The 24,183-nt window shown below is 50.7% G+C and overlaps 1 protein-coding gene across 1 annotated transcript in view; it reads left to right on the top strand.

Annotated features, from left to right (window-relative positions):
• LOC106572966 (RNA-binding protein 10-like) overlaps nucleotides 1–24,183 on the top strand; it is a gene marked incomplete at its 5' end in the record, with an annotated part of 59,836 nt that overhangs the window by 28,184 nt on the left and 7,469 nt on the right. The window contains 3 exon segments of the mRNA XM_045713071.1: nucleotides 10,631–10,718; nucleotides 11,293–11,360; nucleotides 11,474–11,511. Of these exon segments, the coding sequence (XP_045569027.1) occupies nucleotides 10,631–10,718; nucleotides 11,293–11,360; nucleotides 11,474–11,511 (194 nt within the window).

Below are 24,183 nucleotides of genomic sequence, written 5' to 3' on the forward strand. Positions count from 1 at the left end.
TATAGCAGTATAGACTAACTCTACAATATAGACTAACTCTACAGTATAGACTAACTCTGCAGTATAGACTAACTCTACAGTATAGACTAACTCTACAGTATAGACTAACTCTACAGTATAGCAGTATAGACTAACTCTACAGTATAGACTAACTCTGCAGTATAGACTAACTCTACAGTATAGACTAACTCTGCAGTATAGCAGTATAGACTAACTCTACAGTATAGACTAACTCTACAGTATAGACTAACTCTACAGTATAGCAGTATAGACTAACTCTACAGTATAGCAGTATAGACTAACTCTACAGTATAGACTAACTCTACAGTATAGACTAACTCTACAGTATAGACTAACTCTACAGTATAGCAGTATAGGCTAACTCTACAGTATAGCAGTATAGACTAACTCTGCAGTATAGACTAACTCTACAGTATAGACTAACTCTACAGTATAGACTAACTCTGCAGTATAGCAGTATAGACTAACTCTACAGTATAGACTAACTCTGCAGTATAGACTAACTCTACAGTATAGACTAACTCTACAGTATAGACTAACTCTGCAGTATAGCAGTATAGACTAACTCTACAGTATAGACTAACTCTGCAGTATAGACTAACTCTACAGTATAGACTAACTCTACAGTATAGACTAACTCTACAGTATAGCAGTATAGACTAACTCTGCAGTATAGCAGTATAGACTAACTCTACAGTATAGCAGTATAGACTAACTCTACAGTATAGCAGTATAGACTAACTCTACAGTATAGCAGTATAGACTAACTCTACAGTATAGACTAACTCTGCAGTATAGCAGTATAGACTAACTCTGCAGTATAGCAGTATAGACTAACTCTGCAGTATAGACTAACTCTACAATATAGACTAACTCTGCAGTATAGACTAACTCTGCAGTATAGACTAACTCTACAGTATAGACTAACTCTGCAGTATAGACTAACTCTACAGTATAGACTAACTCTACAGTATAGCAGTATAGACTAACTCTGCAGTATAGACTAACTTTACAGTATAGACTAACTCTGCAGTATAGCAGTATAGACTAACTCTACAGTATAGACTAACTCTACAGTATAGCAGTATAGACTAACTCTACAGTATAGCAGTATAGACTAACTCTGCAGTATAGACTAACTCTGCAGTATAGACTAACTCTACAATATAGACTAACTCTGCAATATAGACTAACTCTGCAGTATAGCAGTATAGACTAACTCTACAGTATAGCAGTATAGACTAACTCTACAGTATAGCAGTATAGACTAACTCTGCAGTATAGCAGTATAGACTAACTCTACAGTATAGACTAACTCTGCAGTATAGACTAACTCTGCAGTATAGACTAACTCTACAATATAGACTAACTCTGCAGTATAGACTAACTCTACAGTATAGACTAACTCTGCAGTATAGCAGTATAGACTAACTCTACAATATAGACTAACTCTGCAGTATAGACTAACTCTACAGTATAGACTAACTCTACATTATAGACTAACTCTACAGTATAGCAGCATAGACTAACCCTACAGTATAGACTAACTCTACAGTATAGCAGTATAGACTAACTCTGCAGTATAGCAGTATAGACTAACTCTACAGTATAGACTAACTCTACAATATAGACTAACTCTTGACTACTGCTTTCGAATTGGCATGTGAATCTTTGATGTCGTAATGCTTTGCAATGACGAGTAGATTCTCTTTTATACATTTATCTAGCATCTCCCATTTAGGAGTGATCCACAAATGTTTCCAACTTAAAGTCCATGGCTTAATTTTATTAGCCTGTGTGTTTATGCAACTTTCAAAAAGATTCGACCAATCGTATAACCCCTTTGGGTGGATGTCAGTGACAGAAACTCTACCACAAAAGCTTATTTTGAACAGTCAAATATCTTGGGACAGCAGAGCTTCAGAGTAGGTGATTAGAACGACTACCATACTCGTGGCGAACAAGATCCCGGACGAGCCCTCATTTTGCTATGTTCCCCAGCAAGAAAACCAAAAAATGTCAGCTATGGTTATCCAACACTGGCACTCATCCAAGTCAAGGACAGCTTTTGGTTTTACTAATTTATTGCCACCGTTGTAACTGCTAAACTGCTTGCTGACTGTACTGCATATTTGTAGCAGGTTTACTAACCCGTTAATTCTAGTAGCTACACTATATGTACAAAAGTATGTAGACATATTAGTGGATTTGGCTATTTCAGCCACACCCGTTGCTGACAGGTGTATAAAATCAAGGACACCGCCATGCAATCTCCATAGATAAACATTGGCAGTAGAACGGCCTTACTGAAGAGCTCAGTGATATTCAACGTGGCACCATCATAGGATGCCGCCTTTCCAACAAGTCAGTTTGTCAAATTTCTGTCCCTGCTAACGCTACCTGCCCAAATGCATAGTGCAAACTGTAAAGTCTGGTGGAGGAGGAATAATGGTCTGGGGCTGTTTTTCATGGTTCGGGTCTCTTAGTTCCAGTGAAGGGAAATCTTAACGCTACATCATACAATGATGATTCTGTGCTTCCAACTTTGTGGCAACAGTTTGAAGAAGGCCCTTTCCTGTTTAGCATGACAATGCCCCTGTGCACAAAGTGAGGTCCATACAAAAATTGTTTGTCAAGATTAGTGTGGAAGAACTTGACTGGCCTGCACAGAGCCCTGACCTCAACCCCATCGAACACCTTTGGGATGAATTGGAACGCAGACTGCGAGCCAGGGCCTAATCACCCAACATCAGTGCCCGACCTCACTAATGCTCTTGTGGCTGAATGGAAGCAAGTCCCCCGCAACAATGTTCCAACATCTAGTGGAAAGCCTTCCCAGAAGAGTGGAGGCTGTTATAGCAGCAAAGGGGGGGACCAACTCCATATTAATGACTTCCCAGAAGAGTGGAGGCTGTTATAGCAGCAAAGGGGGGACCAACTCCATATTAATGACTTCCCAGAAGAGTGGAGGCTGTTATAGCAGCAAAGGGGGGACCAACTCCATATTAATGACTTCCCAGAAGAGTGGAGGCTGTTATAGCAGCAAAGGGGGACCAACTCCATATTAATGACTTCCCTGAAGAGTGGAGGCTGTTATAGCAGCAAAGGGGGGACCAACTCCATATTAATGACTTCCCAGAAGAGTGGAGGCTGTTATAGCAGCAAAGGGGGGGACCAACTCCATATTAATGACTTCCCAGAAGAGTGGAGGCTGTTATAGCAGCAAAGGGGGCGACCAACTCCATATTAATGACTTCCCAGAAGAGTGGAGGCTGTTATAGCAGCAAAGGGGGGACCAACTCCATATTAATGACTTCCCAGAAGAGTGGAGGCTGTTATAGCAGCAAAGGGGGGACCAACTCCATATTAATGATTTCCCAGAAGAGTGGAGGCTGTTATAGCAGCAAAACGGGGGGGACCAACTCCATATTAATGACTTCCCAGAAGAGTGGAGGCTGTTATAGCAGCAAAGGGGGGACCAACTCCATATTAAAGCCCATGATTTTGGAATGAGATGTTCGACAAACAGGTGTCCACATACTTTTGGTCATGTAATGTACATTGACTATGACGTTAATATGGTGACAATGATGTAGGCTGTGTGTAGCGGTTAGCGGGTATAAAAGTGGCCCCGTGTGGCTCAGTTGGTAGAGCATGGTGTTTGCAACGCCAGGGTTGTGGGTTCGATTCCCACGGGGGGGACCAGTACGGAGAAAAATGTATGAAATGTATGCATTCACTACTGTAAGTCGCTCTGGATAAGAGCGTCTGCTAAATGACTCAAAGGCAGCTGTTGTTTTGTGAAGTCCACAAGGGAAGGGAAAAGATGAGCGGAAAGAGAGTGTGCGTAGACGCGAGAAGGAATTTATATATACAACGAGCAAAGTGATCATGCTGTTTGTACGTAGCTGCTCGTTCTGTGTTCGCGTGTAATCAAGGGGGTGTAATTAATTCCGCCCGATTCTGTTGGAAAAACACACATCAAACGGAACGAAACGGGGATAAACATACATGAGTTTGTCCAATTAAAAACTCTCGTTTGCAACTGTTGGGACTAATGATTCCACCCTGGATCAGCCAGATGCAAGCCAGAGTTTGCAAGGCGGTATTGAATGTGTCACTGTCTGTCACCTTGATTACTCCAGCTTGTCTCTCGACCTGTGTGCACCTACTGTCACGCCCTGACCAGTAAAAGGGGTTATTTGTTATTGTAGTTTGGTCAGGGCGTGGGCAGGGGGTGTTTGTTTTATGTGGTTCGGGTTTTTTTGGTTTATGTTCTACATTTTCTATTTCTATGTGTTTATCTAGTTTTTCTATTTCTATGTTGCCTCTAATTGGAGGCCATATTTAGTTGGGGTTTGTTTTCGTCCTTTGTTTTGTGTTTAAGTGTTTTTTTTCCTTCAATTAATAAATAAGAAGATGATCAATATATCCGCCGCATTTTGGTCCCCCTCCTTACGACGACCGCTACGTTATAAACTGTCATTCATAGGCTAGGTTGTAGCAACCTCATGATGGGTATGAGGGAAAATTAGAATTAAACCCATCGCTGTTACATTGAACTGGGTGAATATGAAGGACAGTATCCTAAACCCATCACTGTTACATTGAACTGGGTGAAGGACAGTATCCTAAACCCATCACTGTTACATTGAACTGGGTGAAGGACAGTAACCTAAACCCATCACTGTTACATTGAACTGGGTGAATGACAGTATCCTAAACCCATCACTGTTACATTGAACTGGGTGAATATGAAGGACAGTATCCTAAACCCATCACTGTTACATTGAACTGGGTGAAGGACAGTAACCTAAACCCATCACTGTTACATTGAACTGGGTGAAGGACCAGTATCCTAAACCCATCACTGTTACATTGAACTGGGTGAAGGACAGTATCCTAAACCCATCACTGTTACATTGAACTGGATGAATATGAAGGACAGTAACCTAAACCCATCACTGTTACATTGAACTGGGTGAAGGACAGTAACCTAAACCCATCACTGTTACATTGAACTGGGTGAAGGACAGTATCCTAAACCCATCACTGTTACATTGAACTGGGTGAATATGAAGGACAGTAACCTAAACCCATCACTGTTACATTGAACTGGGTGAAGGACAGTATCCTAAACCCATCACTGTTACATTGAACTGGGTGAATGACAGTATCCTAAACCCATCACTGTTACATTGAACTGGGTGAAGGACAGTAACCTAAACCCATCACTGTTACATTGAACTGGGTGAAGGACAGTATCCTAAACCCATCACTGTTACATTGAACTGGGTGAATATGAAGGACAGTATCCTAAACCCATCACTGTTACATTGAACTGGGTGAAGGACAGTATCCTAAACCCATCACTGTTACATTGAACTGGGTGAATATGAAGGACAGTAACCTAAACCCATCACTGTTACATTGAACTGGGTGAAGGACCAGTAACCTAAACCCATCACTGTTACATTGAACTGGGTGAATGACAGTATCCTAAACCCATCACTGTTACATTGAACTGGGTGAAGGACAGTATCCTAAACCCATCACTGTTACATTGAACTGGGTGAAGGACAGTATCCTAAACCCATCACTGTTATATTGAACTGGGTGAAGGACAGTATCCTAAACCCATCACTGTTACATTGAACTGGGTGAATGACAGTATCCTAAACCCATCACTGTTACATTGAACTGGGTGAATATGAAGGACAGTATCCTAAACCCATCACTGTTACATTGAACTGGGTGAATATGAATGACAGTATCCTAAACCCATCACTGTTACATTGAACTGGGTGAATGACAGTATCCTAAACCCATCACTGTTACATTGAACTGGGTGAAGGACAGTATCTTAAACCCATCACTGTTACATTGAACTGGGTGAAGGACAGTATCCTAAACCCATCACTGTTACATTGAACTGGGTGAAGTACAGTATCCTAAACCCATCACTGTTACATTGAACTGGGTGAATATGAAGGACAGTATCCTAAACCCATCACTGTTACATTGAACTGGGTGAATATGAAGGACAGTATCCTAAACCCATCACTGTTACATTGAACTGGGTGAATGACAGTATCCTAAACCCATCGCTGTTACATTGAACTGGGTGAATGACAGTATCCTAAACCCATCACTGTTACATTGAACTGGGTGAATATGAAGGACAGTATCCTAAACCCATCACTGTTACATTGAACTGGGTGAAGGACAGTAACCTAAACCCATCACTGTTACATTGAACTGGGTGAATGACAGTATCCTAAACCCATCACTGTTACATTGAACTGGGTGAAGGACAGTATCCTAAACCCATCACTGTTACATTGAACTGGGTGAAGGACAGTATCCTAAACCCATCACTGTTATATTGAACTGGGTGAAGGACAGTATCCTAAACCCATCACTGTTACATTGAACTGGGTGAATGACAGTATCCTAAACCCATCACTGTTACATTGAACTGGGTGAATATGAAGGACAGTATCCTAAACCCATCACTGTTACATTGAACTGGGTGAATATGAATGACAGTATCCTAAACCCATCACTGTTACATTGAACTGGGTGAATGACAGTATCCTAAACCCATCACTGTTACATTGAACTGGGTGAAGGACAGTATCTTAAACCCATCACTGTTACATTGAACTGGGTGAAGGACAGTATCCTAAACCCATCACTGTTACATTGAACTGGGTGAAGGACAGTATCCTAAACCCATCACTGTTACATTGAACTGGGTGAATGACAGTATCCTAAACCCATCACTGTTACATTGAACTGGGTGAAGTACAGTATCCTAAACCCATCACTGTTACATTGAACTGGGTGAATATGAAGGACAGTATCCTAAACCCATCACTGTTACATTGAACTGGGTGAAGGACCAGTATCCTAAACCCATCACTGTTACATTGAACTGGGTGAATGACAGTATCCTAAACCCATCACTGTTACATTGAACTGGGTGAAGGACAGTATCCTAAACCCATCACTGTTACATTGAACTGGGTGAATATGAAGGACAGTATCCTAAACCCATCACTGTTACATTGAACTGGGTGAATATGAAGGACAGTATCCTAAACCCATCACTGTTACATTGAACTGGGTGAATGACAGTATCCTAAACCCATCACTGTTACATTGAACTGGGTGAAGGACCAGTATCCTAAACCCATCAGTGTTACATTGAACTGGGTGAAGGACAGTATCCTAAACCCATCAGTGTTACATTGAACTGGGTGAAGGACAGTATCCTAAACCCATCACTGTTACATTGAACTGGGTGAATATGAAGGACAGTATCCTAAACCCATCACTGTTACATTGAACTGGGTGAATGACAGTATCCTAAACCCATCACTGTTACATTGAACTGGGTGAAGGACAGTATCCTAAACCCATCACTGTTACATTGAACTGGGTGAATGACAGTATCCTAAACCCATCACTGTTACATTGAACTGGGTGAAGGACAGTATCCTAAACCCATCACTGTTACATTGAACTGGGTGAAGGACCAGTATCCTAAACCCATCACTGTTACATTGAACTGGTGAAGGACAGTATCCTAAACCCATCACTGTTACATTGAACTGGGTGAATATGAAGGACAGTATCCTAAACCCATCACTGTTACATTGAACTGGGTGAATATGAAGGACAGTATCCTAAACCCATCACTGTTACATTGAACTGGGTGAAGGACAGTAACCTAAACCCATCACTGTTACATTGAACTGGGTGAAGGACAGTATCCTAAACCCATCACTGTTACATTGAACTGGGTGAATATGAAGGACAGTAACCTAAACCCATCACTGTTACATTGAACTGGGTGAAGGACAGTATCCTAAACCCATCACTGTTACATTGAACTGGGTGAAGGACAGAATCCTAAACCCATCACTGTTACATTGAACTGGGTGAATATGAAGGACAGTATCCTAAACCCATCACTGTTACATTGAACTGGGTGAAGGACAGTATCTTAAACCCATCACTGTTACATTGAACTGGGTGAAGGACAGTATCCTAAACCCATCACTGTTACATTGAACTGGGTGAAGGACAGTATCCTAAACCCATCACTGTTACATTGAACTGGGTGAATGACAGTATCCTAAACCCATCACTGTTACATTGAACTGGGTGAAGTACAGTATCCTAAACCCATCACTGTTACATTGAACTGGGTGAATATGAAGGACAGTATCCTAAACCCATCACTGTTACATTGAACTGGGTGAATATGAAGGACAGTATCCTAAACCCATCACTGTTACATTGAACTGGGTGAAGGACCAGTATCCTAAACCCATCACTGTTACATTGAACTGGGTGAATATGAAGGACAGTATCCTAAACCCATCACTGTTACATTGAACTGGGTGAATATGAAGGACAGTATCCTAAACCCATCACTGTTACATTGAACTGGGTGAATATGAAGGACAGTATCCTAAACCCATCACTGTTACATTGAACTGGGTGAAGGACAGTATCCTAAACCCATCACTGTTACATTGAACTGGGTGAAGGACAGTAACCTAAACCCATCACTGTTACATTGAACTGGGTGAAGGACAGTATCCTAAACCCATCACTGTTACATTGAACTGGGTGAAGGACAGTAACCTAAACCCATCACTGTTACATTGAACTGGGTGAATATGAATGACAGTATCCTAAACCCATCACTGTTACATTGAACTGGGTGAATATGAATGACAGTATCCTAAACCCATCACTGTTACATTGAACTGGGTGAAGGACCAGTATCCTAAACCCATCACTGTTACATTGAACTGGGTGAAGGACAGTATCCTAAACCCATCACTGTTACATTGAACTGGGTGAATATGAATGACAGTATCCTAAACCCATCACTGTTACATTGAACTGGGTGAAGGACAGTATCCTAAACCCATCAGTGTTACATTGAACTGGGTGAATGACAGTATCCTAAACCCATCACTGTTACATTGAACTGGGTGAATATGAAGGACAGTATCCTAAACCCATCACTGTTACATTGAACTGGGTGAAGGACCAGTATCCTAAACCCATCACTGTTACATTGAACTGGGTGAATGACAGTATCCTAAACCCATCACTGTTACATTGAACTGGGTGAAGGACAGTATCCTAAACCCATCACTGTTACATTGAACTGGGTGAAGGACCAGTATCCTAAACCCATCACTGTTACATTGAACTGGGTGAATATGAAGGCCAGTATCCTAAACCCATCACTGTTACATTGAACTGGGTGAAGGACAGTATCCTAAATCCATCACTGTTACATTGAACTGGGTGAATATGAAGGACAGTAACCTAAACCCATCACTGTTACATTGAACTGGGTGAAGGACAGTATCCTAAACCCATCACTGTTACATTGAACTGGGTGAATATGAAGGACAGTATCCTAAACCCATCACTGTTACATTGAACTGGGTGAAGGACCAGTATCCTAAACCCATCACTGTTACATTGAACTGGGTGAATGGAATATGAATGACAGTCATCCAATATGTTGTAATAGAAATAAGGCCATTCTCATTACAATATGTCCCATCCTCCCTTATCTTAAACAGCACCAACCGCCACTGGTGAAGGCCAGTGACAAAGCATCTCAAATTAATACATTGTTTAATTCAGGCTGTAACACAACAAAATGTGGACAAAGTCAAGGGGTGTGAATACTTTCTGAAGGCGCTTTGTGTACACACACACACACACACACACACACACACACACACACACACACACACACACACACACACACACACACACACACACAGAAAGAGACATGACTGCCCTTGTGATCTATGGTTTCCCAGAAACAGATAAGGCTAGATTCTCCATAGTTTTTAGTCCAGGACTTTAATCTATGGCCCATACTGTTACAGTTGAAATAGGTTTTGGGCTTGATTTTTAAATGATTTATTTTCTTCTCTCAATCCCCCATCCCCCTCACTCTCTCTCACCCTCCTCTCTGTCCCACTCTCTCCCTCCCTCTCTCCCTTTCTCGCTCTCCCCTCGCTCTCTCTCCCCCCTTCCCCCTCACTCCACCCCTCCCATTCCCTCTCTCTCCCCCTCCTCTCCCCTCCCTCCCTCTCTCTCCCCCTCGCTCTCTCTCCCCTTGCCTCCTCCCCTCGCTCCCCCTCCCCTCCCTCTCTCTTCCCTCCCCTCTCTCTCTCTCCCTTTCCTCCTCCCCTCGCTCCTCCCCTCCCTCTCTCTCCCCTCCCCTCACTCCCCCCCTCTCTCTCTCCCTTTCCTCCTCCCCTCGCTCCTCCCTCCCTCTCTCTCCCCCCCTCACTCCCCTCTCTCTCTCTCCTCCCTCTCCCCCTCTCTCTCCCTTTCCTCCTCCCCCTCGCTCCTCCCCTCCCTCTCTCTCCCTCCCCCTCACTCCCCTCTCTCCCCCTCCCTCTCCCCTCTATCTCCCCTTTCCTCCTCCCCCTCGCTCCTCCCTCCCTCTCTCTCCCTCCCCCTCCCCCTCTCTCTCCCCCTCACTCCCTCTCTCTCTCCCCCTCCCTCTCTCCCTCTCTCCCCTCCCTCTCTCTCCCCTCCTCTCTCTCCCCAGTGATGTGTTTCTGACAGATGGTAGTAGAGTGAGTGCTGCTACAGTCGCCAGTACAGCCATCGCTGCTGCACAGTGGGCCGTTACCCAGGTAACCATTCTAATAAATATAGCATCCTTACTGTAACTGTGACCTCCACTCTGTGACCTCCACTCTGTGACCTCCACTCCGTGTCCTTACTGTAACTGTGACCTCCACTCTGTATCCGTACTGTAACTGTGACCTCCACTCTGTGACCTCCACTCTGTGACCTCCACTCTGTGACCTCCACTCCGTGTCCTTACTGTAACTGTGACCTCCACTCTGTGACCTCAACTCTGTGACCTCCACTCTGTATCCTTACTGTGACCTCCATTCTGTATCCGTACTGTAACTGTGACCTCCACTCTGTGACCTCCACTCTGTGACCTCCACTCCGTATCCTTACTGTAACTGTGACCTCCACTCTGTATCCTTACTGTGACCTCCACTCTGTATCCTTACTGTAACAGCCATATCGAACAATTATTTACTGTATCAACGATTTACGTTTTCTTCAACTATTATTTTACTGTTGTCCTCTCTCTCTCCCTCCCCCTCTCTCTCTCTCTCTCTCTCTGTCTCTCTCTCCCTCCCCCTCTCTCTCTCTCTCTCTCTGTCTCCCTCCCCCTCTCTCCCCCCCCAGACGGCCCAGTCCCTGTCCTCTGCCTCCCAGCACGGTGTGGATGTAGGATTGTACCACCAGGGGCAGCAGTAACACTGGGAGTCTATGGAGGCCAGGAGAACCAAAACTACACAGCGGTGCCAGATGGCCCTGCCTACAAGGCCCAGGCAGGGGGGAATGGGTACACCCCTACCCAGCCCAGGAGCAGGCCTGATGGGGCGTACACAGGAACAGCACCTGGTGAGAGGAAAAGAGAGGCTGAGGAGATTAAAACAGAACATGGGAAAGGTGGGAGGGGAGAGAGTAGAAGGTGGAGGGAGATAGGGGAGAGAGAAGAGGGTGGAGGGAGATAGGGGGAGAGAGTAAAGGGTGGAGGGAGATAGGGGAGAGAGTAGAGAGGTTGGAGGGAGATAGGGAGGAGATAGGGGGGAGAGAGAAGAGGGTGGAGGGAGAGTAGGGGAGAGAGAAGAGGGTGGAGGGAGATAGGGGGGAGAGAGTAGAGGTTGGAGGGAGATAGGGGGAGAGAGTAGAGGGAGAGAGTAGAGGGTGGAGGGAGATAGGGGAAGAGAGAAGAGGGTGGAGGGAGATAGGGGGAGAGAGTAGAGGGTGGAGGGAGATAGGGGAGAGAGTAGAGGGTGGAGGGAGATAGGGGGAGAGATAGGGGAGAGAGTAGAGGGTGGAGTGGAGATAGATAGGGGAGAGAGTAGAGGGTGGAGGGAGATAAGGGAAGAGAGAAGAGGTTGGAGGGAGATAGGAGGGAGATAGGGGAGAGAGTAGAGGTTGGAGGGAGATAGGGAGAGAGTAGAGGTTGGAGGGAGATAGGGGAGAGAGTAGAGGTTGGAGGGAGATAGGGGAGAGAGTAAGGGTGGAGGGAGATAGGGGAGAGGGTGGAGGAGATAGGGAGAGAGAGTAGAGGGTGGAGAGGAGTTAGGGAGGGAGATAGGGGAGAGAGAAGAGGTTGGAGGGAGATAGGGGAGAGAGTAGAGGTTGGAGGGAGATAGGGGAGAGTGGGGGAGGTGGAGAGGAGTTAGGGAGGGAGATGGGGGGAGAGAGTAGAGGGAGATAGAGGAGTTAGGGGAGAGAGTAGAGGTTGGAGGGAGATAGGGGAGAGAGTAGAGGTTGGAGGGAGATAGGGGGAGGGAGTAGAGGGTGGAGAGGAGTTAGGGAGGGAGATAGGGGAGAGAGTAGAGGTTGGAGGGAGATAGGGGGAGAGAGAAGAGGTTGGAGGGAGATAGGGGAGAGAGTAGAGGGTGGAGGGAGATAGGGGAGAGAGTAGAGGTTGGAGGGAGATAGGGGAGAGAGTAGAGGGTGGAGGGAGATAGGGAGGGAGATAGGGGAGAGAGTAGAGGTTGGAGGGAGATAGGGAGGAGATAGGGGGAGAGAGTAGAGGTTGGAGGGAGATAGGGAGGGAGATAGGGGGAGAGAGTAGAGGTTGGAGGGAGATAGGGGGAGAGAGTAGAGGGTGGGGAGAGAGTAGAGGTTGGAGGAGATAGGGGGAGAGAGTAGAGGGTGGAGAGGAGTTAGGGAGGAGATAGGGGAGAGAGTAGAGGTTGGAGGAGATAGGGGGAGAGAGTAGAGGTTGGAGGGAGATAGGGGAGAGAGAAGAGGTTGGAGGGAGATAGGGGGGAGAGAGTAGAGGGTGGAGGGAGATAGGGGAGAGAGTAGAGGTTGGAGGGAGATAGGGGAGAGAGTAGAGGGTGGAGGGAGATAGGGAGGGAGATAGGGGGAGAGAGTAGAGGTTGGAGGGAGATAGGGAGGGAGATAGGGGAGAGAGTAGAGGTTGGAGGGAGATAGGGGGAGAGAGTACAGGGTGGAGGGAGATAGGGGAGAGAGTAGAGGTTGGAGGGGAGATAGGGGAGAGAGTAGAGGGTGGAGGGAGATAGGGAGGGAGATAGGGGGGAGAGAGAAGAGGTTGGAGGGAGATAGGGGAGAGAGAAGAGGTTGGAGGGAGATAGGGGAGAGAGTAGAGGGTGGAGGGAGATAGGGGGAGAGTGGGGGAGGGTGGAGAGGAGTTAGGGAGGGAGATAGGGGGAGAGAGTAGAGGGAGATAGAGGAGTTAGGGAGGGAGATAGGGGGGAGAGAGAAGAGGTTGGAGGGAGATAGGGGAGAGAGAAGAGGTTGGAGGGAGATAGGGGAGAGAGAGAAGAGGTTGGAGGGAGATAGGGGAAGAGAGAAGAGGTTGGAGGAGAGGGGAGAGAGTAGAGGTTGGAGGGAGATAGGGGGGAGAGAGTAGAGGGTGGAGGGAGATAGGGAGGGAGATAGGGGAGAGAGAAGAGGTTGGAGGGAGATAGGGGGAGAGAGTAGAGGGTGGAGGGAGATAGGGAGGGAGATAGGGGAGAGAGAAGAGGTTGGAGGGAGATAGGGGGGAGAGAGTAGAGGGTGGAGGGAGATAGGGGGAGATAGTAGAGGGTGGAGGGAGATAGGGGAGAGAGAAGAGGGTGGAGGGAGATAGGGGAGAGAGTAGAGGGTGGAGGGAGATAGGGGAAGAGAGAAGAGGGTGGAGGGAGATAGGGGGAGAGAGTAGAGGTGGAGGGAGATAGGGGAGAGAGTAGAGGGTGGAGGGAGATAGGGGGAGAGAGAAGAGGGTGGAGGGAGATAGGGAGGAGATAGGGGGAGAGAGTAGAGGGTGGAGGGAGATAGGGGAGAGAGAAGAGGGTGGAGGGAGATAGGGGAGAGAGTAGAGGGTGGAGGGAGATAGGGGGAGAGAGTAGAGGTGGAGGGAGATAGGGGAGAGAGATAGGGGGAGAGAGTAGAGGGTGGAGTGGAGATAGATAGGGGAGAGAGTAGAGGGTGGAGGGAGATAGGGAAGAGAGAAGAGGTTGGAGGGAGATAGGGAGGGAGATAGGGGGAGAGAGTAGAGGTTGGAGGGAGATAGGGGAGAGAGTAAAGGGTGGAGGGAGATAGGGGAGAGGGTGGAGGGAGATAGGGAGAGAGAGTAGAGGGTGGAGAGGAGTTAGGGAGGGAGATAGGGGGAGAGAGAAGAGGTTGGAGGGAGATAGGGGAGAGAGTAGAGGTTGGAGGGAGATAGGGGGGAGAGTGGGGGAGGGTGGAGAGGGAGTTAGGGAGGAGATGGGGGGGAGAGAGTAGAGGGAGATAGAGGAGTTAGGGGGAGAGAGTAGAGGTTGGAGGGAGATAGGGAGGGAGATAGGGGAGAGAGTAGAGGTTGGAGGGAGATAGGGGAGGGGAGTAGAGGGTGGAAAGGAGTTAGGGGAGGGAGATAGGGGAGAGAGTAGAGGTTGGAGGGAGATAGGGGAGAGAGTAGAGGTTGGAGGGAGATAGGGGGAGAGAGAAGAGGTTGGAGGGAGATAGGGGAGAGAGTAGAGGGTGGAGGGAGATAGGGGAGATAGTAGAGGGTGGAGGGAGATAGGGGGAGAGAGAAGAGGGTGGAGGGAGATAGGGAGGGAGATAGGGGAGAGAGTAGAGGGTGGAGGGAGATAGGGGAAGAGAGAAGAGGGTGGAGGGAGATAGGGGAGAGAGTAGAGGGTGGAGGGAGATAGGGGAGAGAGTAGAGGGTGGAGGGAGATAGGGGAGAGAGAAGAGGGTGGAGGGAGATAGGGAGGGAGATAGGGGAGAGAGTAGAGGGTGGAGGGAGATAGGGGAAGAGAGAAGAGGGGTGGAGGGAGATAGGGGAGAGAGTAGAGGGTGGAGGGAGATAGGGGGAGAGAGTAGAGGGTGGAGGGAGATAGGGGGAGAGATAGGGGGAGAGAGTAGAGGGGTGGAGTGGAGATAGATAGGGGAGAGAGTAGAGGGTGGAGGGAGATAGGGGAAGAGAGAAGAGGTTGGAGGGAGATAGGGAGGAGATAGGGGGAGAGAGTAGAGGTTGGAGGGAGATAGGGGGAGAGAGTAAAGGGTGGAGGGAGATAGGGGAGAGGGTGGAGGGAGATAGGGAGAGAGAGTAGAGGGTGGAGAGGAGTTAGGGAGGGAGATAGGGGAGAGAGAAGAGGTTGGAGGGAGATAGGGGAGAGAGTAGAGGTTGGAGGGGAGATAGGGGAGAGTGGGGGAGGGTGGAGAGGAGTTAGGGAGGGAGATGGGGGGAGAGAGTAGAGGAGATAGAGGAGTTAGGGGAGAGAGTAGAGGTTGGAGGGAGATAGGGAGGGAGATGGGGAGAGAGTAGAGGTTGGAGGGAGATAGGGGAGGGAGTAGAGGGTGGAAAGGGAGTTAGGGAGGGAGATAGGGGGGAGAGAGTAGAGGTTGGAGGGAGATAGGGGAGAGAGTAGAGGTTGGAGGGAGATAGGGGGAGAGAGAAGAGGTTGGAGGGAGATAGGGGAGAGAGTAGAGGGTGGAGGGAGATAGGGGAGAGAGTAGAGGTTGGAGGGAGATAGGGAGGGAGATGGGGGAGAGAGTAGAGGTTGGAGGGAGATAGGGAGGAGATGGGGAGAGAGTAGAGGTTGGAGGGAGATAGGGAGGGAGATAGGGGGAGAGAGTAGAGGTTGGAGGGAGATAGGGGAGAGAGTAGAGGGTGGAGAGGAGTTAGGGAGGAGATAGGGGAGAGAGTAGAGGTTGGAGGGAGATAGGGGAGAGAGTAGAGGTTGGAGGGAGATAGGGGAGAGAGTAGAGGTTGGAGGGAGATAGGGGGAGAGAGAAGAGGTTGGAGGGAGATAGGGGGAGAGAGTAGAGGGTGGAGGGAGATAGGGGAGAGAGTAGAGGTTGGAGGGAGATAGGGGAGAGAGTAGAGGGTGGAGGGAGATAGGGAGGGAGATAGGGGGAGAGAGTAGAGGTTGGAGGGAGATAGGGGAGGGAGATAGGGGAGAGAGTAGAGGTTGGAGGGAGATAGGGGGAGAGAGTAGAGGTTGGAGGGAGATAGGGGAGAGAGCACAGGGTGGAGGGAGATAGGGAGAGAGTAGAGGTTGGAGGGAGATAGGGGGAGAGAGTAGAGGGTGGAGGGAGATAGGGGGAGAGAGTAAAGGGTGGAGGGAGATAGGGGAGAGAGTAGAGGTTGGAGGGAGATAGGGGGAGAGAGTAGAGGGTGGAGGGAGATAGGGAGGGAGATAGGGGAGAGAGAAGAGGTTGGAGGGAGATAGGGGAGAGAGAAGAGGTTGGAGGGAGATAGGGGGAGAGAATAGAGGGTGGAGGGAGATAGGAGGGAGATAGGGGAGAGAGTAGAGGTTGGAGGGAGATAGGGGAGGGTGGAGAGGAGTTAGGGAGGGAGATAGGGAGAGAGTAGAGGGAGATAGAGGAGTTAGGGAGGGAGATAGGGGGGAGAGAGAAGAGGTTGGAGGGAGATAGGGGGGAGAGAGAAGAGGTTGGAGGAGATAGGGGAAGAGAGAAGAGGTTGGAGGAGAGGGGGGAGAGAGTAGAGGTTGGAGGGAGATAGGGGGAGAGAGTAGAGGGTGGAGGGAGATAGGGAGGGAGATAGGGGGAGAGAGAGAAGAGGTTGGAGGGAGATAGGGGAGAGAGTAGAGGGTGGAGGGAGATAGGGAGGGAGATAGGGGAGAGAGAAGAGGTTGGAGGGAGATAGGGGAGAGAGTAGAGGGTGGAGGGAGATAGGGAGGGAGATAGGGGAGAGAGAAGAGGTTGAGGGAGATAGGGGAGAGAGTAGAGGGTGGAGGGAGATAGGGAGAGAGTAGAGGTTGGAGGGAGATAGGGGAGAGAGTAGAGGGTGGAGGGAGATAGGGAGGAGATAGGGGGAGAGAGTAGAGGTTGGAGGAGATAGGTGGAGAGTGGGGAGGGTGGAGAGGAGTTAGGGAGGAGATAGGGGAGAGAGTAGAGGGAGATAGAGGGAGTTAGGGGAGACAGTAGAGGTTGGAGGGAGATAGGGGGAGAGAGAAGAGGTTGGAGGGAGATAGGGGAGAGAGTAGAGGTTGGAGGGAGATAGGGGAGAGAGTAGAGGGTGGAGGGGAGATAGGGGGAGAGAGTAGAGGGTGGAGGGAGATAGGGAGGAGATAGGGAGAGAGTAGAGGGAGATAGAGGAGTTAGGGGAGAGAGAAGAGGTTGGAGGGAGATAGGGGAAGAGAGAAGAGGTTGGAGGGAGAGGGGGAGAGAGTAGAGGTTGGAGGAGATAGGGGAGAGAGAAGAGGTTGGAGGGAGATAGGGGAGAGAGAAGAGGTTGGAGGGAGATAGGGGAGAGAATAGAGGGTGGAGGAGATAGGAGGGAGATAGGGGGAGAGAGTAGAGGTTGGAGGGAGATAGGGGAGGGTGGAGAGGAGTTAGGGAGGGAGATAGGGGAGAGAGTAGAGGGAGATAGAGGAGTTAGGGAGGAGATTGGGGAGAGAGAAGAGGTTGGAGGGAGATAGGGGGAGAGAGAAGAGGTTGGAGGGAGATAGGGGAAGAGAGAAGAGGTTGGAGGAGAGGGGGAGAGAGTAGAGGTTGGAGGGAGATAGGGGGAGAGAGTAGAGGGTGGAGGGAGATAGGGAGGAGATAGGGGAGAGAGAAGAGGTTGGAGGGAGATAGGGGAGAGAGTAGAGGGTGGAGGGAGATAGGGAGGGAGATAGGGGGAGAGAGAAGAGGTTGGAGGGAGATAGGGGAGAGAGTAGAGGGTGGAGGGAGATAGGGGAGAGTAGAGGTTGGAGGGAGATAGGGGAGAGTAGAGGGTGGAGGGAGATAGGGAGGGAGATAGGGGAGAGAGTAGAGGTTGGAGGGAGATAGGTGGAGAGTGGGGGAGGGTGGAGAGGAGTTAGGGAGGGAGATAGGGGAGAGAGTAGAGGGAGATAGAGGAGTTAGGGGAGACAGTAGAGGTTGGAGGGAGATAGGGGGGAGAGAGAAGAGGTTGGAGGGAGATAGGGGGAGAGAGTAGAGGTTGGAGGGAGATAGGGGAGAGAGTAGAGGGTGGAGGGAGATAGGGGGAGAGAGTAGAGGGTGGAGGGAGATAGGGAGGGAGATAGGGGGAGAGTAGAGGGAGATAGAGGAGTTAGGGGGGAGAGAGAAGAGGTTGGAGGGAGATAGGGAGAAGAGAGAAGAGGTTGGAGGGAGAGGGGGAGAGAGTAGAGGTTGGAGGGAGATAGGGGGAGAGAGTAGAGGGTGGAGGGAGATAGGGGAGGGAGATAGGGGGAGAGAGAAGAGGTTGGAGGGAGATAGGGGAGAGAGTAGAGGGTGGAGGGAGATAGGGAGGGAGATAGGGGGAGAGAGAAGAGGTTGGAGGGAGATAGGGGGAGAGAGTAGAGGGTGGAGGGAGATAGGGAGAGAGAGTAGAGGGTGGAGAGGAGTTAGGGGAGGGAGATAGGGGGAGAGAGAAGAGGTTGGAGGGAGATAGGGGGAGAGAGTAGAGGTTGGAGGGAGATAGGGGGAGAGTGGGGGAGGGTGGAGAGGAGTTAGGAGGGAGATGGGGGGAGAGAGTAGAGGGAGATAGAGGAGTTAGGGGAGAGAGTAGAGGTTGGAGGGAGATAGGGAGGGAGATAGGGGAGAGAGTAGAGGTTGGAGGGAGATAGGGGAGGGAGTAGAGGGTGGAAAGGAGTTAGGGGAGGGAGATAGGGGGAGAGAGTAGAGGTTGGAGGGAGATAGGGGGAGAGAGTAGAGGTTGGAGGGAGATAGGGGAGAGAGAAGAGGTTGGAGGGAGATAGGGGGAGAGAGTAGAGGGTGGAGGGAGATAGGGGGAGATAGTAGAGGGTGGAGGGAGATAGGGGGGAGAGAGAAGAGGGTGGAGGGAGATAGGGAGAGAGATAGGGGGAGAGAGTAGAGGGTGGAGGGAGATAGGGGAGAGAGAAGAGGGTGGAGGGAGATAGGGGAGAGAGTAGAGGGTGGAGGGAGATAGGGGAGAGAGTAGAGGGTGGAGGGAGATAGGGGGAGAGAGAAGAGGGTGGAGGGAGATAGGGAGGGAGATAGGGGGAGAGAGTAGAGGGTGGAGGGAGATAGGGGAAGAGAGAAGAGGGTGGAGGGAGATAGGGGAGAGAGTAGAGGGTGGAGGGAGATAGGGGAGAGAGTAGGGTGGAGGGAGATAGGGGGAGAGATAGGGGAGAGAGTAGAGGGTGGAGTGGAGATAGATAGGGGAGAGAGTAGAGGGTGGAGGGAGATAGGGGAAGAGAGAAGAGGTTGGAGGGAGATAGGGAGGAGATAGGGGGAGAGTAGAGGTTGGAGGGAGATAGGGGGAGAGAGTAAAGGGTGGAGGGAGATAGGGGAGAGGGTGGAGGGAGATAGGGAGAGAGAGTAGAGGGTGGAGAGGAGTTAGGGAGGGAGATAGGGGGAGAGAGAAGAGGTTGGAGGGAGATAGGGGGAGAGAGTAGAGGTTGGAGGGAGATAGGGGGAGAGTGGGGGAGGGTGGAGAGGAGTTAGGGAGGGAGATGGGGGGAGAGAGTAGAGGGAGATAGAGGAGTTAGGGGAGAGAGTAGAGGTTGGAGGGAGATAGGGAGGGAGATAGGGGGAGAGAGTAGAGGTTGGAGGGAGATAGGGGAGGGGAGTAGAGGGTGGAAAGGAGTTAGGGGAGGAGATAGGGGAGAGAGTAGAGGTTGGAGGGAGATAGGGGGAGAGAGTAGAGGTTGGAGGGAGATAGGGGAGAGAGAAGAGGTTGGAGGGAGATAGGGGAGAGAGAGAGGGTGGAGGGAGATAGGGGAGAGAGTAGAGGTTGGAGGGGAGATAGGGAGGGAGATGGGGGAGAGAGAAGAGGTTGGAGGGAGATAGGGGAGAGAGTAGAGGGTGGAGGGAGATAGGGAGGGAGATAGGGAGAGAGAAGAGGTTGGAGGGAGATAGGGGGAGAGAGTAGAGGGTGGAGGGAGATAGGGAGAGAGTAGAGGTTGGAGGGAGATAGGGGGAGAGAGTAGAGGGTGGAGGGAGATAGGGAGGAGATAGGGGAGAGAGTAGAGGTTGGAGGGAGATAGGTGGAGAGTGGGGGAGGGTGGAGAGGAGTTAGGAGGGAGATAGGGGAGAGAGTAGAGGGAGATAGAGGAGTTAGGGGAGACAGTAGAGGTTGGAGGGAGATAGGGGGAGAGAGAAGAGGTTGGAGGGAGATAGGGGGAGAGAGTAGAGGTTGGAGGGAGATAGGGGAGAGAGTAGAGGTGGAGGGAGATAGGGGAGAGAGTAGAGGGTGGAGGGAGATAGGGAGGGAGATAGGGAGAGAGTAGAGGGAGATAGAGGAGTTAGGGGAGAGAGAAGAGGTTGGAGGGAGATAGGGGGAGAGAGAAGAGGTTGGAGGAGAGGGGGAGAGAGTAGAGGTTGGAGGGAGATAGGGGAGAGAGTAGAGGGGGTGGAGGGGAGATAGGGAGGGAGATAGGGGGAGAGAGAAGAGGTTGGAGGGAGATAGGGGAGAGAGTAGAGGGTGGAGGGAGATAGGGAGGGAGATAGGGGGAGAGAGAAGAGGTTGGAGGGAGATAGGGGGAGAGTAGAGGTGGAGGGAGATAGGGAGAGAGTAGAGGTGGAGAGGAGTTAGGGAGGGAGATAGGGGAGAGAGAAGAGGTTGGAGGGAGATAGGGGGAGAGAGTAGAGGTTGGAGGGAGATAGGGGGAGAGTGGGGGAGGGGTGGAGAGGAGTTAGGGAGGGAGATGGGGGAGAGAGTAGAGGGAGATAGAGGAGTTAGGGGAGAGAGTAGAGGTTGGAGGGAGATAGGGAGGGAGATAGGGGAGAGAGTGAGGTTGGAGGGAGATAGGGGGAGGGAGTAGAGGGTGGAAAGGAGTTAGGGAGGGAGATAGGGGGGAGAGAGTAGAGGTTGGAGGGAGATAGGGGGAGAGAGTAGAGGTTGGAGGGGAGATAGGGGGAGAGAGAAGAGGTTGGAGGGAGATAGGGGAGAGAGTAGAGGGTGGAGGGAGATAGGGGAGATAGTAGAGGGTGGAGGGAGATAGGGGGAGAGAGAAGAGGGTGGAGGGAGATAGGGGGAGAGATAGGGGGGAGAGTAGAGGGTGGAGGGAGATAGGGGAAGAGAGAAGAGGGTGGAGGGAGATAGGGGAGAGAGTAGAGGGTGGAGGGAGATAGGGGAGAGAGTAGAGGGTGGAGGGAGATAGGGGAGAGAGAAGAGGGTGGAGGGAGATAGGGAGGGAGATAGGGGGAGAGAGTAGAGGGTGGAGGGAGATAGGGGAAGAGAGAAGAGGGTGGAGGGAGATAGGGGAGAGAGTAGAGGGTGGAGGGAGATAGGGGAGAGAGTAGAGGGTGGAGGGAGATAGGGGGAGAGATAGGGGAGAGAGTAGAGGGTGGAGTGGAGATAGATAGGGGAGAGAGTAGAGGGTGGAGGGAGATAGGGGAAGAGAGAAGAGGTTGGAGGGAGATAGGGAGGGAGATAGGGGGAGAGAGTAGAGGTTGGAGGGAGATAGGGGGAGAGAGTAAAGGGTGGAGGGAGATAGGGGAGAGGGTGGAGGGAGATAGGGAGAGAGAGTAGAGGGTGGGAGAGGAGTTAGGGAGGGAGATAGGGGGAGAGAGAAGAGGTTGGAGGGAGATAGGGGAGAGAGTAGAGGTTGGAGGGAGATAGGGGGAGAGTGGGGGAGGGTGGAGAGGAGTTAGGGAGGGAGATGGGGGGAGAGAGTAGAGGGAGATAGAGGAGTTAGGGGGAGAGAGTAGAGGTTGGAGGGAGATAGGGAGGGAGATAGGGGAGAGAGTAGAGGTTGGAGGGAGATAGGGGGAGGGGAGTAGAGGGGTGGAAAGGAGTTAGGGAGGGAGATAGGGGGAGAGAGTAGAGGTTGGAGGGAGATAGGGGAGAGAGTAGAGGTTGGAGGAGATAGGGGGAGAGAGAAGAGGTTGGAGGGAGATAGGGGGAGAGAGTAGAGGGTGGAGGGAGATAGGGGAGAGAGTAGAGGTTGGAGGGAGATAGGGAGGGAGATGGGGAGAGAGTAGAGGTTGGAGGGAGATAGGGAGGGAGATGGGGGAGAGAGTAGAGGTTGGAGGGAGATAGGGAGGGAGATAGGGGGAGAGAGTAGAGGTTGGAGGGAGATAGGGGGAGAGAGTAGAGGGTGGAGAGGAGTTAGGGAGGGAGATAGGGGGAGAGAGTAGAGGTTGGAGGGAGATAGGGGGAGAGAGTAGAGGTTGGAGGGAGATAGGGGAGAGAGTAGAGGTTGGAGGGAGATAGGGGGAGAGAGAAGAGGTTGGAGGGAGATAGGGGGAGAGAGTAGAGGGTGGAGGGAGATAGGGGAGAGAGTAGAGGTTGGAGGGAGATAGGGGAGAGAGTAGAGGTTGGAGGGAGATAGGGGAGAGAGTAGAGGGTGGAGGGAGATAGGGAGGGAGATAGGGGGAGAGAGTAGAGGTTGGAGGGAGATAGGGAGGGAGATAGGGGGAGAGAGTAGAGGTTGGAGGGAGATAGGGGGAGAGAGTACAGGGTGGAGGGAGATAGGGGAGAGAGTAGAGGTTGGAGGGAGATAGGGGAGAGAGTAGAGGGTGGAGGGAGATAGGGGGAGAGAGTAAAGGGTGGAGGGAGATAGGGGAGAGAGTAGAGGTTGGAGGGAGATAGGGGGAGAGAGTAGAGGGTGGAGGGAGATAGGGAGGAGATAGGGGGAGAGAGAAGAGGTTGGAGGGAGATAGGGGAGAGAGAAGAGGTTGGAGGGAGATAGGGGGGAGAGAATAGAGGGTGGAGGGAGATAGGAGGGAGATAGGGGGAGAGAGTAGAGGTTGGAGGGAGATAGGGGGGGGTGGAGAGGAGTTAGGGAGGGAGATAGGGGAGAGAGTAGAGGGAGATAGAGGAGTTAGGGAGGGAGATAGGGGGAGAGAGAAGAGGTTGGAGGGAGATAGGGGGAGAGAGAAGAGGTTGGAGGGGAGATAGGGGAAGAGAGAAGAGGTTGGAGGGAGAGGGGGAGAGAGTAGAGGTTGGAGGGAGATAGGGGGAGAGAGTAGAGGGTGGAGGGAGATAGGGAGGGAGATAGGGGAGAGAGAAGAGGTTGGAGGGAGATAGGGGGAGAGAGTAGAGGGTGGAGGGAGATAGGGAGGGAGATAGGGGGGAGAGAGAAGAGGTTGGAGGGAGATAGGGGGAGAGAGTAGAGGGTGGAGGGGAGATAGGGAGGGAGATAGGGGGAGAGAGAAGAGGTTGGAGGGAGATAGGGGAGAGAGTAGAGGGTGGAGGAGATAGGGGAGAGAGTAGAGGTTGGAGGGAGATAGGGGGAGAGAGTAGAGGGTGGAGGGAGATAGGGAGGGAGATAGGGGGAGAGAGTAGAGGTTGGAGGGAGATAGGTGGAGAGTGGGGGGAGGGTGGAGAGGAGTTAGGGAGGGAGATAGGGAGAGAGTAGAGGGAGATAGAGGAGTTAGGGGAGACAGTAGAGGTTGGAGGGAGATAGGGGAGAGAGAAGAGGTTGGAGGGAGATAGGGGGAGAGAGTAGAGGTTGGAGGGAGATAGGGGAGAGAGTAGAGGGTGGAGGGAGATAGGGGAGAGAGTAGAGGGTGGAGGGAGATAGGGAGGAGATAGGGGAGAGAGTAGAGGGAGATAGAGGAGTTAGGGGGAGAGAGAAGAGGTTGGAGGGAGATAGGGGAAGAGAGAAGAGGTTGGAGGGAGAGGGGGAGAGAGTAGAGGTTGGAGGGAGATAGGGGGAGAGAGAAGAGGTTGGAGGGAGATAGGGGAGAGAGAAGAGGTTGGAGGGAGATAGGGGGAGAGAATAGAGGGTGGAGGGAGATAGGAGGGAGATAGGGGGAGAGAGTAGAGGTTGGAGGGAGATAGGGGGAGGGTGGAGAGGAGTTAGGGAGGGAGATAGGGGAGAGAGTAGAGGGAGATAGAGGAGTTAGGGAGGGAGATAGGGGGAGAGAGAAGAGGTTGGAGGGAGATAGGGGGGGAGAGAGAAGAGGTTGGAGGGAGATAGGGGAAGAGAGAAGAGGTTGGAGGGATTGGGGGAGAGAGTAGAGGTTGGAGGGAGATAGGGGAGAGAGTAGAGGGTGGAGGGAGATAGGGAGGGAGATAGGGGAGAGAGAAGAGGTTGGAGGGAGATAGGGGGAGAGAGTAGAGGGTGGAGGGAGATAGGGGAGAGAGTAGAGGTTGGAGGGAGATAGGGGGAGAGAGTAGAGGGTGGAGGGAGATAGGGAGGGAGATAGGGGGAGAGAGTAGAGGTTGGAGGGAGATAGGTGGAGAGTGGGGGAGGGTGGAGA

Source organism: Salmo salar, unplaced genomic scaffold, assembly GCF_905237065.1.
Source record: "Salmo salar unplaced genomic scaffold, Ssal_v3.1, whole genome shotgun sequence".
Lineage (NCBI taxonomy): Eukaryota > Metazoa > Chordata > Actinopteri > Salmoniformes > Salmonidae > Salmo > Salmo salar.